This window comes from Miniopterus natalensis, chromosome 2, assembly GCF_054644295.1.
Source record: "Miniopterus natalensis isolate mMinNat1 chromosome 2, mMinNat1.hap1, whole genome shotgun sequence".
Lineage (NCBI taxonomy): Eukaryota > Metazoa > Chordata > Mammalia > Chiroptera > Miniopteridae > Miniopterus > Miniopterus natalensis.
This window is the reverse complement of record NC_142082.1, coordinates 96,027,490-96,045,148: the sequence shown is the minus strand read 5'-3', so window position 1 is coordinate 96,045,148 and position 17,659 is coordinate 96,027,490. Positions and strand designations below refer to the sequence as shown.

The 17,659-nt window shown below is 44.0% G+C and overlaps 1 protein-coding gene across 1 annotated transcript; it reads right to left on the bottom strand.

Annotated features, from left to right (window-relative positions):
- Positions 1-1,456: 1,456 nt before the first annotated feature.
- Positions 1,457-2,922, bottom strand: GJB6 (gap junction protein beta 6). Its single transcript, XM_016203528.2, has one exon. It carries the CDS (start codon positions 2,920-2,922, stop codon positions 2,137-2,139), a length of 786 nt encoding a protein of 261 aa, XP_016059014.1. The 3' UTR covers positions 1,457-2,136.
- Positions 2,923-17,659: the final 14,737 nt, after the last annotated feature.

Below are 17,659 nucleotides of genomic sequence, written 5' to 3'. Positions count from 1 at the left end.
AGCTATAAAACCTTTGGCAAGTTACCTAACTTCTCTGAGCCTCAGTGTTCTCATCTGTAAATTGGGGATGATCTCTCATAAGGAAGAGTGTGGAGTGAGGAAAGGAAAGGTCTTCACCCAAGGGACCGGGAGAGGGAGAGAAGGCAGTGCAGAAGCCCCAGGTGGAGATGGAGGTGGAGGCCCAAGGTTAAGTTGGGCAGTGTCTCAGAATCTAGAAAAAGATCTCAAAGAGTTTTAAAATTATGACAACTGAGCCCTGGCAGAATGGCTCAGTTGGTTGGAGCATCATTCCGTATACCAAAAAGTTGTGGGTTTGATTTCCGATCAGGCACATACCTAGGTTGCGGGGGGCAACTGATCAATGTTTCCCTCTCACATCAATATCTCTCTCTCTTTCTGCTTCCTCTCTCTAAATCAATAAACATATCCTCAGGTGAGGATTAAAAAACACAACTATGACAACTGAGAAGAAGCCATTAGGTTTGTGCTCAGAGTATTATTATGCTGATAATGGCTTGGTTTCAGTGGGCAGGATGGTAAGAAGCAGGTGGGGAGAGAGTGCTGGCAGCTAGTGTGGCCTTCCTCTCAGACCTTGGAAGGGAAGGTGCATTTAAGGAGGTTAAAGAGCAGAGAGGAGGGGCCAGTGGGGCTGTCATGACTGGACCAGCAGTCCCAAGAGCACAGTAGAATGGAAGTCCTTTTTCCGTTTCAATTGGGACTGCTACCAAAGCTGTTTTATCTGCTCTGATACTTCCCTCCTTCCTCTTCACGAGCTTCATTTGATACCCATTAAGACAGCTATTTAAAAAGAAAGAACATTATAGGACAATCAGGAATTACCAGTGCTGACTGGATTTTTTAGTGTTATAGAATCACAGGGCTGTGTCAAGCCCTCACGTATATTCATTATTCACTAGGTGTCCCTATGCATGGCGTATGCTAACTATGTGAGTTGCATGTGTGTGTATAATTACTCCAGAGTGACCAGTCTGCAACTGACTCACCGACACCCACACTAAAGGCATCTGTGTTCAACCTGGAAATCCCTAGGGAGGAAGGTTTCCCCATCTATGGGGATGAAGTTGTGGGTATTTTTCTTGGTCATCAGGGACTGAAGAACTCATTAATGAGTCCTTTGAGGCAAGCTTTGTTAGATTGCTGCTGAACACCTGAAAACTTCCCTGACCTCCTCTCTATCAAGGTTGCAGTGACCCAGAGGATATCTTCCATGTGCTAAAGCAGCAAACCCGTCTCCAAGTGGAGTAGGCTACTGAACTTGGTCTCTGCTCGTTCGATGTGAAGAAGCAAGAGTCCCCAGTGAACTTCAGGGCAACTTTACCCACAGAATCAGCAGCTACCCCAGCAAGAGTACCCCAACCCACTTGTCATACCACTGGGGATGACAGCATGGTGCCCTGAACAGAACAGAAACCCAGAATGCACAGGAACACTTAAGCAGTGGGGCTCATCTTTATTGAGGCAAGCTGTCCACAACTACTGCAAATGGGCTAGTTTTAAAAAGCTTCCCGCTTCCATACAGCTCTGTCTACATTCACAAAGTCATAAAAATATATTGTACAATGAACACTTTCCACCTGAAGAGCATCATGATAGTTCATAAACTTGTCGACAATACAAAACACTATTTACAACAAAATACAGTAAGTTCAACATTTAGATATTTAAAGTATAATTCTAAAACTAACATCGTATGTTTCTCCAGGTAAGGAAGACTAGTCATTATAAAAATACATAAATTCAAAGTCGGAACTAAAACATTCAATCCTATAAAAATATATTTTACTAATAAAAGTATCGATTTCTAGATAAATGTTCTTTATCAACAACAATTACAGTCTTAAATCCTCAGGAAATACCCACTATGTCAGAAGGTCCACTTAAAACAGACATATGAAAGGAGCTTCAAGGCACAGTTGTCAACCTGTCTTAGTTTTCAGAGATGGACCACATTTGTGATCACGTTGCATATTAATGGCACAATTATTCTATAAAACATTAACTCAAGTTATCTATGTATTATGAAAGCCATTTATAAACACAAAATCTCTAGCCTAGAGAGAGTCCTTAGAACACACCAGTTTTGTTAGGAGCTGGCTACATCACACTTTGAAATGTCTAATTTGGAAAACCAGTGGTTGCATTTTGACCACTATCTGAAATCAGCTCATTCATTTCATTTTGCTTACTCTCCTTTAGGGCATGATTGGGGTGGTTTTTTTGAGTCTGGGCTCTTTTTGATCTCCTGAAACACACTTTCAGCAGCAGGTAGCACAACTCAGCCACATTGAGCAGCATGCAAATCACCGAGGCAGAGATCATAAAAATGGTGAACACAGTTTTCTCTGTAGGTCTAGAGATGAAGCAGTCAACAAGGTTGGGGCAAGGATCAATCCCACATTTCAGCACCCAGGGCAGGTGGTACCCATTGTATAAGAAGTAAAACACGTACATAAAGGAGGCTTCAAAGATAATTCGGAAAAATATGCTGCTGGTGTACGTCCACCACAGGGCTCCCTCGATCCGAACCTTCTGCTTTTTAATGTCTTCCAAGTCTTTGAATTCATTTCTCTTCTCTCCTCGTCTGAATTTGCGGGCGGCTTCCTGCCGGTAGTAGGCAACATGCATCGCCACAAGCAGGGCAGGGGTGGAGACGAAGATGAGTTGCAGGGCCCACAGCCGGATGTGGGACACTGGGAAAAAGTGGTCATAGCACACATTTTTGCATCCTGGTTGCAGAGTGTTGCAGACAAAGTCTTCCTGCTCATCACCCCACACTTCCTGAGCGGCCACCACGAGGATCATCACACGAAAGATGAAGATGACAGTGATCCACACCTTCCCGATGCTGGTGGAGTGCTTATTCACACCTCCAATGAAAGTGTGCAGGGTACCCCAATCCATTGTGCTGGTTTATTCCTAAACAGACAAAGGGAAATTAACAGAAAGTTCCTTTGAATTTATACAATAATAGTTATATTACAGACTGAAGCAAATTTTGCTTAGAGTATGTTGTGATAGTTATGACTTCAACCCCTAAACTGCTGGTAAGAGGTTTTCTGGTACAGGATGCCCAGTCTAAAGACATTCAAAGGTTTCTGACCAGAGATAACTTTTGGGATTTAAGATCATCTTCATTTAACTAAATTCCGATTATATAATAGGTCACTGTTTGACATGAATGCAGGAACTCAGGTAATTCAAATTCCTTCCCCAGTTCCCATTAAATCACTATGTCTCTCTTCACCCAGAGATCACAGAGGGTCCACAGAAGGTCTTAGAGATTAAATGGCTTATCCAAGAAAAAAATTAGTCATTGGAATGAAATAATCTGGTTAATCTGGCAGTAAAGAGGGAAAGTAAGAAACCAAGTACTTACTAGTTTGCTTTACACAATATATTTATATTTCTAGCCTGAATAACATCCTTTGCCCTCATCATGGGCTCTTAGGAAGCCTAATACCATACCTACAGAAAGATCCTCTTCCAAAAGAAAATCATAGTTTTCACAAAAGGTGCTTACTTGTTCTCCCTCGTAACCAGGCTAATGAAGGCCTTCCCTTCCCAGCAGGTACCACCGCACCAAGAGTTACGGTGAAGAACCCGTGTCACTGCAACAAGGGGACTTGCTCCCTCTTAGCTCCCTGATTTAAGGCCCTTGGAGAAAAGGACTTCTTGATGTCTGCAGAAACCTTTGCTACAATTCAAACAGATGCCTTCTATGTTGCCATACAAGACTAAAAAGTTGGTCTTGAAAAAAAAAAAGATGAATAACGAACACTTGGAGATTCTTCTGAAAGTGAAAGGCCCTCGCCTCAGAAAAATCCGCCCATACAATTTTCCACACCCTTTTACAGGAGGAAGGAGTCACCAAAGTCCTTTTGTCAATCCATCTTAGAATTTCTTGAATGCATGTGGAGCACACTGCCCTCAGGCTGACTCCCCCACCTGCTATGAATTTGCTGACAGTCAACATGACAATGGCAATGGCACAGACATAGTGTATCTTAGTGTCAAAATGATGTTTACAGACGCCTTTCATATCATCAGCAAGTTAATTGTCTTTCCATGTTTCATTTAATAACTATACCCTAACATTTTATTTAAGGAATATTTGTATCCCTCAGGAGGAATATCCTTATAAGCAGAATATTCATGCCCTACAACAAGGCTTCCTAGAAAAAACTCAAGGTTAGGCTAGAAGAGGAGATAGCATGCCCGCTCCCTGGGAGCCCACACCTGAAGTGTTGTGTTCGTTCATATCACATCAAGAAAGACACTGGCAGGCTAGTGACCTGCTGGAGTGTGGCCAGGTGGCAGAGTCTGGAAGGACTCTTTCAGGAGAGGACACTGAGGGAGCTGGAGCAGTTTAGCTGGAGGACAACTCTCAGTCACATGGCAACAGGAGGATCTAGGACTAAGAATTGAATCCAAGGTAGAATAAACAGAAAGCCAGGCTTTTTTTTCTTTTTCAATTACAGTTGACACTCAATATTATTTCATATTAGTTTCAGGTGTACAGCATAGTGGTTAGAGGTTTATATAGTTTAAAAAGTGATCCCTCCTGGTAAGTCTAGTACCCACCTGGCATAGTACATAGTTATTACAACATTATTAACTATATTCCTTATGCTGTACTTTACATCCTTGTGACTTTATTTTATAACTGGAAGTTTGTTATCTCTTAATCCCCTTCCCATATTTCAGCTACTGCTTCAACCTCTCCTCCCACTGGCAACCATCAGTCTGGTCTCTGTATCTATGTTTCTATTTTTGTTTTATTTGTTCATTTGTTTTGTTCTTTAGATTCCACATATAAATGAAATCATATTATGTTTGTCTTTCTCTGTCTGACTTACTTCACTTAGCATAAATATCCTCTAGGCCCATCCACGTTGTTGCAAATGGTAAGATTTAATTTCGTTATGGCCGAGTACTATTCTGTTGTATATATATTCCTCATCCTCTTTATTCATTCATCCATCTGTCAATAGACACTTAGGTTGCTTCCATACCTTGGCTTTCGTAAATTAAAAATAGAACTACCTTGTGACCCAGCAATTACACTTCAAAGTATTTATCTGAAGAAATCCAATTCTAAAAGATATTGCAGCATTATTTACAATAGCCAATATATAGGTTTTTTGCTTTTTAAAAAAAGAAAATGCTGAGAAAAATGAAGTAGGTACAACTCTGTAGACACAAACTCTTTGAAGCTGTGGTTTCTTGTCCTTAAAACATTGAATTAGAGGCTGTGTAAGTATCGCAGGGTAATGCAGACGGCTCACTCAGGAGGAGTGGTCTCAGATTCTACAATTTAACCTTGCCTTCACATACCATTTATCTCATGGCCTAAGAGATGGTCAATGTCCATATTAAGTTAACCTTTAACTTAAAAGACTCATTTTAGACAATACAAATTGTACAATTAATTTTTAGTCTCCTATGAAAGTAATTATAATACATTTTCCTGGTTGTTGCTGTTCTATTCTGGAAGCCTTTCAGGATGTCATGGGGGGGAGGGTGGTGGTGGGGGAGGGGTCAGGGCGATCGGATGTAGAAACCTGTATCTTGATGTTTCAACATATTTTACAGCAGATGTTCTCCTAGGAGGTCAGTCCTGTTTGTTTATAAAATAACATTTTCTCTAATTAACCAGTAAACATTTCCCCTTGAGGTTTGGTTAGTTAAGTGCCCAATCAGCAAGTCTTTGATTTATCAAAGAAAAGTTCACATTTTCTCAAAACCTCCAAAGTGCACAGAATTTAAACTTCCCCACAGATATAATAAAAAAATAAATAAAAAAATTTTTCCCCCTAAAAAGGCTGTTTGTTTGAGTTCTCTATCATCTGCCTGAACAATGGCACACCTGGTGTCAGCTATTACCTGCCTTACTAGGAAGCAAACCAATCAAGCTGTCTGAACGAATTTGGAGAGGCAAGGCCAGGGGCTGAGGTCAGGAGGTCACAATTTCCCCACAAGAATATGGTCCTACTTTCTAGAAGCAGGATCATTGATTTCTGCTCTTTGGGGCTCCTCTTTCTTAAAAAACAGTAACAATAGTGACAGCAATAACTTTATTTCTTTTTTACTTCTCTGAGTCCCCAAATCACATGCTCTGAACACATTCTCTCAAAGTAGCAAAGCTGAACAGAAAATAATCTATTATACAACAATTTTTGAGTTTGAATCAGCAATTTACCTGCACCTTTAAAGGGAGGAAAAGAAAAGAGATAACCAGGGCACTAAGAAAAATGAGTGATTAAACCCAAATACATGTGTCTAGCCTCCCAGTCACTCAAGACAATTAACTGGGCTAAAACAAATCACTTGATTGGTGGTATCTTCCTACAGGATTAACCAAGGCCCTATTACCTATCACATGGTAGAAACGACTGGAAAGGAAGAGCTGTTCTCCACAGTCTCCATCACCCCCCTGCCTTCCTTGTTCCCCAGAAAGGGCGTTCTGTGAACGTGCACCGGTATTTCCTACAGTGAAAGCTTCCTTGTCCATTCTTTTGATTCGTTCTCATCGTTGCTGAGGGGCTTCCCAAGAAGCCAGGGCACCTGTCCTGCACATCATACTCCCAGTGAGCGCTAAGAGCAGGAGGAGAGCCCCTCTCACAAGTTTCAGAAGGAAGGCCAGGGGTACGGCCTGCCCAAAACTTCCTGACACAATGCTGCAGTCACAGGTAAGGCCTGGCTGCTCTCGGAACACTCTGTCCACTCCCCGAGGGGCTGACAGAGGGCAGAAGATTCAGCAGGTCTGAAAGGAGGCCCTGACCTGACCCATCCCTGAGCGAGGCACGCCCTGGTTGGGGGAGCAGGGGCAGGCCACTGGCCCTCAGCCTCTCCTCTGTAAACACATAACCTGGGGCGAGCTACCATCAACATTGTGGTAATAGGACATTTGAAGGCCGAGTACTTTTTGAGAACTGCTTTCCAAACTAACTACACTCATCGGGACTTTGCTATTGGTATCAATGAACAAAATACCTCTTTCTTTTTAGGCTTCAGGCAGGCTGGCGGCAAGCACCGGGAGCAGCTTTTTCAGTAAAAAGTAAAATATTAACCGTCTCTCTGTAAACCAGAGACACTTAACTGGCTCTTTCTGGCTCTCTTTTAAGGAAAGAATGGATATGCTGAGCTTCTGTGGTCTTCCACCTATGAGAATGTGGTTCTACCCAAACATACAAAGGTGAATTGTATTCAGGTTTGTGGTATATCTTACCATCCACTGCTCATTCTCAGTACTAAAGCTCTGGTCCCAAATAGTTAACTCTGAAAACAAGTAAACATTGACCTTACTTCAGATGATACACACAGTGTTATCAAGATAGACTGTTCTTCCTTTTTACAATTCAAAGAACTAAATCTATTAGCATTCTGCTTCAGTAATGGAATTTCTTTATTATTTTAAAATTTCTTATTTAAGAATTTAATCATAACTAGTTTGCTTAATAATGACACTTTAGTTTCACTGCTGGCAAAACCAAAACTAAAGCCCTGAACACCAATGCTACCCTCAGCACACACCATGAGGTACAAAGGAACTATCCTCTTTGGATGACCCTTTCAAAGTCAGTCAGTGAATAGTTGATAGACTGAAAACAACACACTCCTCACAATTTCCATGTTAGTATGAAGAGTTGAGAAGTTGAAGTGATAAAGGCAGTGATAACACACCTAAGCCTGACTCTCAGCCTATTGGCCCAAGGAGAACCAGGGCAAGCTGCCCTCTTCAGGGCTCAAGCTTTCTTCTTCTATATCATGCGATCGCCTAGGAGCCAATGCAACGACATGAATATAAATCTTTGTGCACCTTCTGGATGTAGGTGAGGATGTTACCTGCAGAGAAAAAAATAGATGTGGCCATATTCTTTAACTCCTCCCATATGTCTACTGCATGACCTTTGTGGGTACTTTTTCTTCATCCCCAGAACTGTTATGAAGAAAGTCTGAATACTGCCAGTTTACTGACGCTCTATAGTTCAAATCCAAAATAAAATAAAAATAAAATCTTTAGTGTAGTTTCTTTTTCCTACCAAAATAATAGTGATTACTACCACCAACCCCAAGCCTCAAGCTCATTCCCTGAGTATAAAAAATAAAAATAAAAAAAGGAGTAAAGGGACTTTGGGAAACTGGATATGCTCCCTTACCACCAAAATTAGTATGCCTAAAAAAAAAAATCTCAAACTCTCTTTTTAATCTAGAAGAATCTCTATCTTTTGTCTCTAGAAATCTCAAGTCATCCAAGGGATAAGCTGGTAGGTGGTTTTTAAGTTCAATGACACAAAACTTCATCAACTGTCCTGTCAAAGTAATGGCCAGTGACAAAATGGATCTAGGATTTATATACTTCTTCAAATTAATTCAATAAAAATGAAAATGTTTTTTCGTCTTTGGGTCTAAATATCAATATGAACAGTTCATAGAACTACATGTATTTCTTAATCCATTTAAGAATTCAAAGAGTTAAAAAAATAATTTCTATGAAGCAGTCTCCGTTCATTCAAGTAAACTTGTGTCCTTTCCAACATTAAGCCCAAACAGAATAAAATGACCCTGGGAATAAAATGGAAAAGGCCACCTGGGGACTCATCCATTCTAATGGATCAAACAAGTAAAACAGAAACCTTCACATATGATAATGCCACCATGGGAGGGATCATGCCCTCATGGACCCAGAAGCTTGGGTAGAACATTATTCTTCCACAATTTTATTCTATTTAACATTTTTGCTAATGAGTACAAAACACAGCTCCTGGACTAATCAGACTGTGTCAAAGCTGCATGGTGTGAGGACTTGCAAGTTAGAATTTTCCTGTCACCCTGTTGAAATTGTTTAGTCAGACCTTCTATACTTCTGCTCCTCCCTAATGCTCTTATAATTCAGCAGAAAAAAAGTAAGAAAAAGAGAACAAGACACCATTACCTGGAGCAGATTTTGTTTTATAATAAAACCACCAGTGTGGCAGCTGGATGGATGAGGGTCTTCTGGGTTTTGAACAACCCCCATTTATGTCACAGGCTGGAGCCTTGATATTCTGGCTCCATAACCTCCCCTCCCCTTCCCTCCTTGGCATAGTTCAAACAACACCCCCAAAGTATCAGCCAGATCCAAACAACAGACAAAGCTCTCCACAGGGGCAGTTCTGAGCAGCATCCTGCATTCTAAGGAAGCTGTACTGGGGCAGGACATTTTCTCCTAGAACACTACTTGTTAGATTCTGTTAGAACCAAGGCAAGAAAACACTTTTATGGCATGGAGTCCACTGAAGGAAGAGAACAACGTTGCATGGTTAAATTCAAGCAAACACTAAATGCACAGCGAGGTTCCACCCAGGGGACACGGAGGTCGCTGGGCCAGGGTCCCTGCAGTGGCTGCAGGCCGCAGTCCCCCCTGGTCCAAAGCTCCATTCCCACCACACTCACCTCAGACCCCGTTCTGCTCTCCAGGAAGGAGGACCAGCCCAGTCAGAAAAGCAAGCACTGACAGTGACACCTGGGACTGACTGTTCCTCACCAGGCAGGAAGTACCTTCTGGTGCCTCCACCTTTTAACTGAAATGTGTCACCAATGACAATTACTGATGTCCAGTAATTGCCCGGTAATTGCATTACTGTCATCTGCTTTTCACAAGTTCTGGGGCGCACACCGCACAGCCATACGGGTCGGTTCTACCTGGGACTTACGGACGGCTGCCGGTCTCCTGGCCTTCCTGTCCCCCAGATCCTGTCAGTTTCCCGTGAACACGAAGACAAGCCCGAACGCAGCAAAGGAACTGGGGGAAGGGGCACCGGGCCCCAGGCTGCAACTCAGCTACCCGGTGTGGTGCATTCATAAACCTGTTGTGCAGGTCAAGTGGGACTATCTGGGGTATAAGCCAAACCAGTCCGTCGGGGTTCCTCCCGCACGCACCGGACGCAGGATGCGGATCGGGGCTGATAAGGTCGCCCGGGGCAACCCGCTCGGACACCCACTTTGAGGCCACAGGGCCCTCCTGGAGTGGTCGCCACCCGGGGCGACAGGGAAAGGAAGGCAACAGGCTGCCGACACCCCTCTGGGCTTCTCGGGAGGAGGGAGCGGGGAGGGGGAGCTGCTCCTCCGCGGAGAGGCCCCGATCACCCCGCGCCCAGCCCCGCTTACCTGCTCCGGGCACCGTGGCGGCGCGGGTCTGGGCGTGGGGCTCCGGGCGCGCGGCGGCGCCCTAGCTGTGGCCGGGCGGGCGGGCGGGCCGGTGTCTGCAGCCTGCAGTCGGCAGGGCCCCCACCTGCGGCGCCTTTTAACCGCGCCTCACCCCGCCTCTGCCCTGACGCTCCCGAGCGCACCCAGAGGCCAGTGTGCGGTGGCCAGCCCAGGCCCGCCCCGGGGCGCGGGGCGCGGGGCGCGGGGCGCGGGGCGCGGGGCGCGGGGCGCGGGGCCCAGGCCGGGCCTCCCTGGGGGGCGCAGGGAGCGCAGGACGGTTTGGTGGGTGCGCGGGGCACAGGACGGGCTCCTCCGTTGGGGGAGCCGAGCGCAAGGGGAGGGCAGGGCAGGACCCTCGTCTTCCCCTCCGTCGGGGAGCAGGGGGTGTAGGATAGTCCTCCCTAGGGGGCCCGGGGCAGGGGGCCCGCCAGGCCTGGTCCCTGGGGTGGGGTGAGCCGTGTCCCCCGCTGGGTGGCTGCTCACCCCGAACCCCGAAGCCCTGGGGAGAGGGCCTGGGCGAGTGGGCCTGGCTTGGCTGGGCTTCCAGCCCAGGACCCTTCGGGATCAGGATCAGGGGCAGGCTGTGTTTTGCCAGGATCCTTGTTTTCTGTACACTGCCAGCCTCTTGCACCTTTTCACGGCCCTCTCCCAGAGAGCAGCCTGCAGGCACAGCGACTGTTTTTTTTTTCTATGAGTTAATGACCACTTAGAGCAGTTAAAGGGATTATTAATATGAGTTATCTCCATCCTTTGAAACCTCCCTCACGGGAAGCAGAGTGGGCCTCCCTCAGCTCCCCCAGCTACCACGTGGAGACCCTGGTCTTGCCCCTTTCACAAGACAGGGCTCTGGTGCCCAGGGTGGGCGTAGGGGTTGGTGCATGGGCTGGTGCGGTGAAAATGTGTAAAGTTATTTAGGGACCTGGCTTGAGAGGTTCAGAGCCATCCTTCACCAGACAAGAGATGTGTGACTTGTTTCTCCCACAAAAATGGTTGGTAATTAAGTGTCCCCACCTATACGGTAGGTATGCTACTTGTTAGGTCATATTCTCTCATGTAACAGGATTAGTGGTAGTTCTTAAGATATGTCTCTAAGGTTGTGAAAGAAGAATCGAAACTTCTTAAAGACCCACCTTCTGAAATGTTTTATTAGAGGAGAACAGGTGGCACCTGGAATGGCCTTGCACTTAGGCGTGGAGAGATACACAAATCTGTTTTTGGCTTTTTCATTAGACAGACTTACTGCCTTAATGTGTCCTGTGACTTGAATGTTCATCCGGCCTTCAAGGTTTGACTGGTCGTCTCTGACCTCATGCCCCCATGTGGCATCTTTCCTGTCTTTTAGCCATCAATCCTCCCAAACAGACACTCCTGCCAGGCACATCTGCTTGCATAGTAAAATAAGAGCATTTTAAAAGCAGACTATATACTTATCTGGGGATTATAAACAGTTGAAGCCTTTCTTTGCGCTCCCACAACACCAGGTAAAGTGCTTTGCACATAGCAGGTGCTGCTCATGAATGGTTGCATACTGATTGGCAAAGCCCAGCCAGCGTAGCAGGTAATCCGGGAAACAACTTTTCCTTCTGAAGCAGGACTGCCCACGTTTTCACGCCTACCTGCAACACTGGTGCAATGCAACACTGTCTTTGTTAAGACATTTCAGGACAGAACTCACACCTTACTTTGTATCATTGTCTGTCCCCAACCTAGGACCACCACCCAATGCACAAACCACACCCTTGCTTCTGTATAATTGACGGAGAAAACCAATCGACTTCAAAAGGTGTCAAGTCAGTACACAGTTGCTGATTGAGAGAGTGAGTTCTCTAAGAAGGATGTGGGTGGGGGAGAAGGTAGAAGTCTAAACACTGAAGGCCTTTCAGAAAGAGGAATGGGAGCCAGTAATGGGAGAGAAAAGAGGGGAATGAAGAGGGGGAAGGCTAGCCCAGAAGGGAGACAGAGAGTGGTGGTGCAGCTGACTGGGTAGGGACAGAGAATCCAGAGAAATAGAACCAGTAGAAGGAAGAGGAAGAGAAAGAGAGAGAGAGAGAGAGAGAGAGAGAGGGAGGGAGGGAGGGGGGGAGGGAGGGAGGGAGAGAGAGAGAGAGGGAGGGAGAGAGGGAGGGAGGGAGGGAGGGAAGGAGGGGGGGAGGGAGGGAGAGGGAGAGAGGGAGGGAGGGAGGGAGAGAGAATGGGAAATTTTAAGGAATTGTCTCATAATTGGTCATTTTCTCTTTCTCTCTGCTATGGCTGGCCAATCCAGAATCTGCAGGGTTGGCCATCACGCTGGAGACACAGGCAAGAGTTTATGTTGCAGCTGGAGTCCAAAGGCCATCTACTAGCAGAACGTCCTCCTTGAGGAATGTAAGGTCTTCAACTGATTGGATGAGACCCACATTATGGAGAATTATCTGCTTTACTCAAAGTCTGCTGTTTTAATTGGTAATCACATCTTAAAAAATACCTTCACAGCAATAACTAGACTAATGTTTGGCCAAACATCTAGGCACCAGCCCAGCCCAGCCAGGTTGATACATAAAATTGACCATGACTGGTGGGTTCATTCTACTTCCTAGCTGATGATTCCTGCCACTGGCAAAGCTGTGGGGCCACCCCAGTGGACAAGGTCATTTTTCCTTCAAGGGGCTTCTGGTGGAGCTGAGGAGCCAGTCAGTCCACAGCAAGTGCTGTACCCGTGAGGACTGTGAAAGGGCGGCCAGAGCAACAAGCACCACAGATGAGCCAAGGACGTGAAAACAAAGCAAGGGTTTCTGAATAAAGAAGAGACTTGTTAAGATCCTAATTTTGTGATATGCTAATAAAAAGGAACTGCTACAAAATGTTAACAATTACGTTATAAGTTTTAAGTGATTTTACAAACAATTTTAATTTCCCTCAATGAATATGTGATACATTTATTATAAGAAAAATAAAGGTGGAAAAATAAACTAGAAGAGACTGAGGATATTCAAGGTTATGACTTTCTTCATCCTTTTAAAAAAAAATAACAAAGACTGTACTGGAGACATTGATCTATGAGTGCACCTTCTGGAAAAGAAGAAATCACCCACTGATAAGCTGTCAAATGAACAACGACGCATGTTTTTAGAGCAATGGACTGTATTTTGTTGTGTTTACTTTTCCCCTTGACCCTTCTCCAAATTTTAAGTCTCAGGATATGATAATTTCAGCATAGGTGTTTTACCAACAAAAGGTTTTTGAGTTGAGGGCATAGAGGTAGGAGTTAAGGAATTTAGCAGAGAATATTAGAATGCAGCATGAGTAAACTAACATGAATTGTGATAGTAAAGTAAAAATGGGCAATGTATTTCAAGTCTACGCCCAACTCTCCCTATTAGTTTCCAGGTGAATGTTTCTAGTCACTTACTTTCTACCTTCTCTTGACAATGGTCAAAGTCAGGGTCCTTTCCTGTAAAAGGCACTTGACTTGAGATTTCTTTTAAACTGTTTCCACGCAGGTTCAGTTCATTTAGGGACAGCAGTACTTGGCTCTGGGGTCCCTAACTCAACTTGCACTGAGTCTGAACATATTCTCAGTGGATTTTTTGTATTGTTTCAGAGACAGCACTCTGAGTGCTGGGTGAGATTAGAGAAAATGTTGGGGAAAAAGGCCCCACCTGGGGAGAGGGAGGGAGGAGCTGGGTGACTAGGAGTTTTCAGATCCCTCTGCTTTCCTGATTCCTTAAATCCTTCCTGAAAAGCTCCAGCATTAGGAATGTCTTCTTTCTCTCTGCCTCCTGGCCAGATCCAACCATACTCCAAGGATGAGATTATAATCATAATTTTCTTTTTTATTGAGATATAATTGACATATAACAATGTTAGTGTGAGGTATACAACATAATGATTTGAAATGATCACCACTATAAGTCTAGATAACATTTATCAGCACACATAGTTAGAAAATATTTTTCTTGTGATGAGAACTTTCAAGATTTACTTTCTTAGCAACTTTCAAGTAGGAAATATAGTATTGTTAACTATAGTCAACTTGCTGTACTTTACATCCCAGGACTTATTTATTTTATAGCTGGAAGCTTGCACCTTTCAACCCCCTTCATCCATTTTACCCCCCCCCCCCTAATAATAATGTTCTTGCCTTTTGTTAATGAATACCATGAGTCAGGTGTTTTCTCTACCTTTCAACAGTCCCACAAGGGCAGGGAATACTATCCTCATTTTATAGGGAGGCAGTTGTGACTTAAGAGGCCTCCCAGCTGGTCAGTGCGAGAGGTAAAATTCGGACCGAGCTTCGTTCATTCCCTGCAGGCTAAGGCTACCCTCTTGAATGCTCCCTCCTGGAAGCTGTCCCCTCTGCTCTTCCTGTGCGACTGTGGCATAACCTACCAGCTGGTTGCCAAGGTTCTGAATGCTCTCTGCCATCCCAGCTGTGCTATCCCTAATGACAGCCGTGGCCCCAGCTTCTACTTGTGACCAGTCCTGGGTGGGTTAAGTTGCCACCTTCAAGAGGCAAAGATGAACTGTGATGACACGTGAAAAGTCCTAACAGGACTGGGCACCTCAGCAGGTGCTCATGGAAGCCCCTTTCTCCCTTTCCTTCTTTTTCTACTCCATTTTTTTCTCTTCCTTCTTTCTCCTCAGTTTCCTCCTGGATAAAGTGGGAATGTTTAAGCCTTTTGCAGAATTTCTGGGATCTGAAATGAGGCCATGTGTCTAAAAGGCATGGTACAGTGTCTGGAATGTAACTAGGTTTTAGTCTTTGCCCCACTCCATTCCGATACATTACTCACTCACTCAACCAAAAAAGTCAGCAGGCGACAATCCACGTTTGTATCACCTTCACCTCCCTAACCCTGTTCTCTTTTGCCTTGCCAGGCTGTAATTTGATGCTGCTGAACGATGTGAGTTTGGGGAGACAGTGTCCAATCCCAGTGGGTGGGGCTGTTTGAGGTTTGGTGGCACCTTTGTTTCTGGCTCCCTGTTGTGTGAGACCACTCTGGGCCCCTGGAAGGGGCTTTCTGGCTGCTCCAGCTGCCTGCTGTCTGTGTGCCCAGGCTGCAGCGTGGAGTCAGCATCGGGAGACTTTACAGCATCCCCAGGGGCACATCAGGGGGCAGCCAAGCAGAAGCTGGGAAACCTTCGGAAGCAGTTAGGGGTCTAGACCTTAACTGCATCTCTGTCAGTTTAAAGATTTGGGTGATTTAATAGTCCGGAGAACATTTTCTGTCACAGTTATTCCTGCCCAACTCATCCTGTTTTGTTACTAGTTGCTTCTACTACTTAGGATAAAGTAATTCCATTTGAGAAGTGAACCTTGAAAAGGAAAGAGCAGTTTTTAGGGGCAGCTCCTGTGGGAAAGTCAGGTATTAAGTTAGCCTGCTCCTATTTGGTTGGGTCTTTGTTCTGTTACTTTATTTTGAAATATTATAAATTATTAGAAATAGCCCTCATCTCTTAATGTAAATATATAGAAAAGCCTATTCTTCACTCTTTCCATCTATTCTGAATCAGTCAAGTTTCTAAAGTATTTAAAAGAGATAGAGCCATTGCTTTCAACAGTCTATTGACAAACAGGACTAAACAAATATGTTTTGCCTAATAGAAATTCTTAGGAAATTGATGTAAAATTTCTGTAGCAATTGTTCTTACCCAAATAGATAGCTTCTAAAAGATTTTAACAGTTTGTTCTCTAGTTTGATACTTCCCCTAAATAGAAGCTTTACACTCTTATAATTTGCTTAGCAAATTTCTTTCTTTGTAAGTAGTGAAAAGTACAATTTTAATCTATTTGGGATATTTATCACTTAAAGTATTTTGAATTTGTGCAAGGCAAAACTAATGAGGTTTTATGCCATAGTCTTGTCCTCCTATCAGTAGTGAATGACCTTGTTTTTGCATTCTATTATATTCTATGATATATGTTTTCTCATTTATGCGACATACTGAGAGCTGACTGTCTCGTGCATGGGTTTGAGCAGCATGGAATTGCCTGTGCAGCCCAGACTCTGAGCTCCTCCTTTTCTTGTGTCTAGACAGCAGCTCATCTCTTTCTTCTCAGATCTAGTGACTTGATATTAGAACATCACAGACAAATACAGACTCATGTGCTGTTGCACCCTCTTTCTCTTTCTGTTATAGTTGAGAAGAGTAAGATAAGAGGAAACTGGAAAAGGTTTAATGCTGGATAGCCAGTTTTCCACAGTCCATGAAAGGAGTTGGCTTTATGAAAATTGGTGACTTCAAAGTAGAGATGATTCTCTTCCTCCCTGAAGACTTCCCCTTCTTCTGTGTACTCCCTCCCTACTAACCCCACACACAGTCTCTAGAGATGGGAGGTCTCACCTGGGTGAGTCTCCTAGGCATCCAGAGGAGGCTGGATATTTAGGTGTGGGAAGCAGGTTGGGGACAGTATCTGGCCCAATAGTGCTTCATAAATGTTCATGGACTGTATGAAATACATAAAAGGTTCAATGGCATCCTAAAAGCCTTTGGGGGACTTCTGGCTTCTGGTCCAACATGTAAAGACCTTGGGAGTTATCATTCTTATTCTGGCAACAAGAAAAATGTTAAACAAACTGAAAATCAACAAATCAGAGGGTTGAGGTCACAGGGCAGCCACTTCTCCAGAAGAGGACAGAGAGGCAGATACATAGAGTCACAACTCACCAAGGACAGAAGCTGCTACTGGAGCCAGGACTGCTCCTGTTACCCAACACATCATGTCCAGTTTTCAACAAAAAATTACAAGGCATCCTAAAAAGGCACAAAAAACAGCCTGAGATACAAAGCAAGTATCAGAACCAGGCTCAGAAGTGGAAGAAATTTTGGAATTATCAGACTGTGAATTTAAATAACTGATTAATATGCTAAGAACTCTAATGGGAAAACTATAAGCAGACAGATAGAAACCCTAAGAAAGAAATAAAGGTATTTTTAGAGATGAAAAGTGCTGTGACAAACAGACAATGCTGTTGGTGGGCTCATCAGTGCACTGGGCACAGCAGAGAAAGGAATCAGTGAGCTTAAGCATATGTCAACAGAAATTTCCCAAACTGAACAACAAAGAGAAAAAAAATGAAAAAAAGAAAGAACAGAATGTCCAAGAATTGTGGGAAATCACAAAATTCTACCATATGTGTAATGGGAGGACTAGAAAGAAAAAACAGAGAGAGAAAGGGGTAAAAGAACTATTTGAAGTAATAAGGACTAATAATTTCCCCAAATTAATGATGAACACTAAACCATAGACCCGGAAAACTTAGAAAACACAAAGAAGAATAAATCCTAAAAACTGCACACTTACTTAGGCACATTATATTCAAGCTGCAGAAAGTCAAAGACAAAATGAAAATCTTTATTGAAGCCAGAGGAAGAACATCCACCTTCCTTACAGAAGATAAGAACTCTATCAGACACCTCTTCAGCAAGATGCAAGCAAGAAGAGAGTAGAGTAAAATATTTAAAGTGT

Coding starts and splice junctions, on each gene's coding strand:
- GJB6 (XM_016203528.2), bottom strand. CDS start 2,922: ATGGATTGGGGTACCCTGCACACTTTCATTGGAGGTGTGAATAAGCAC.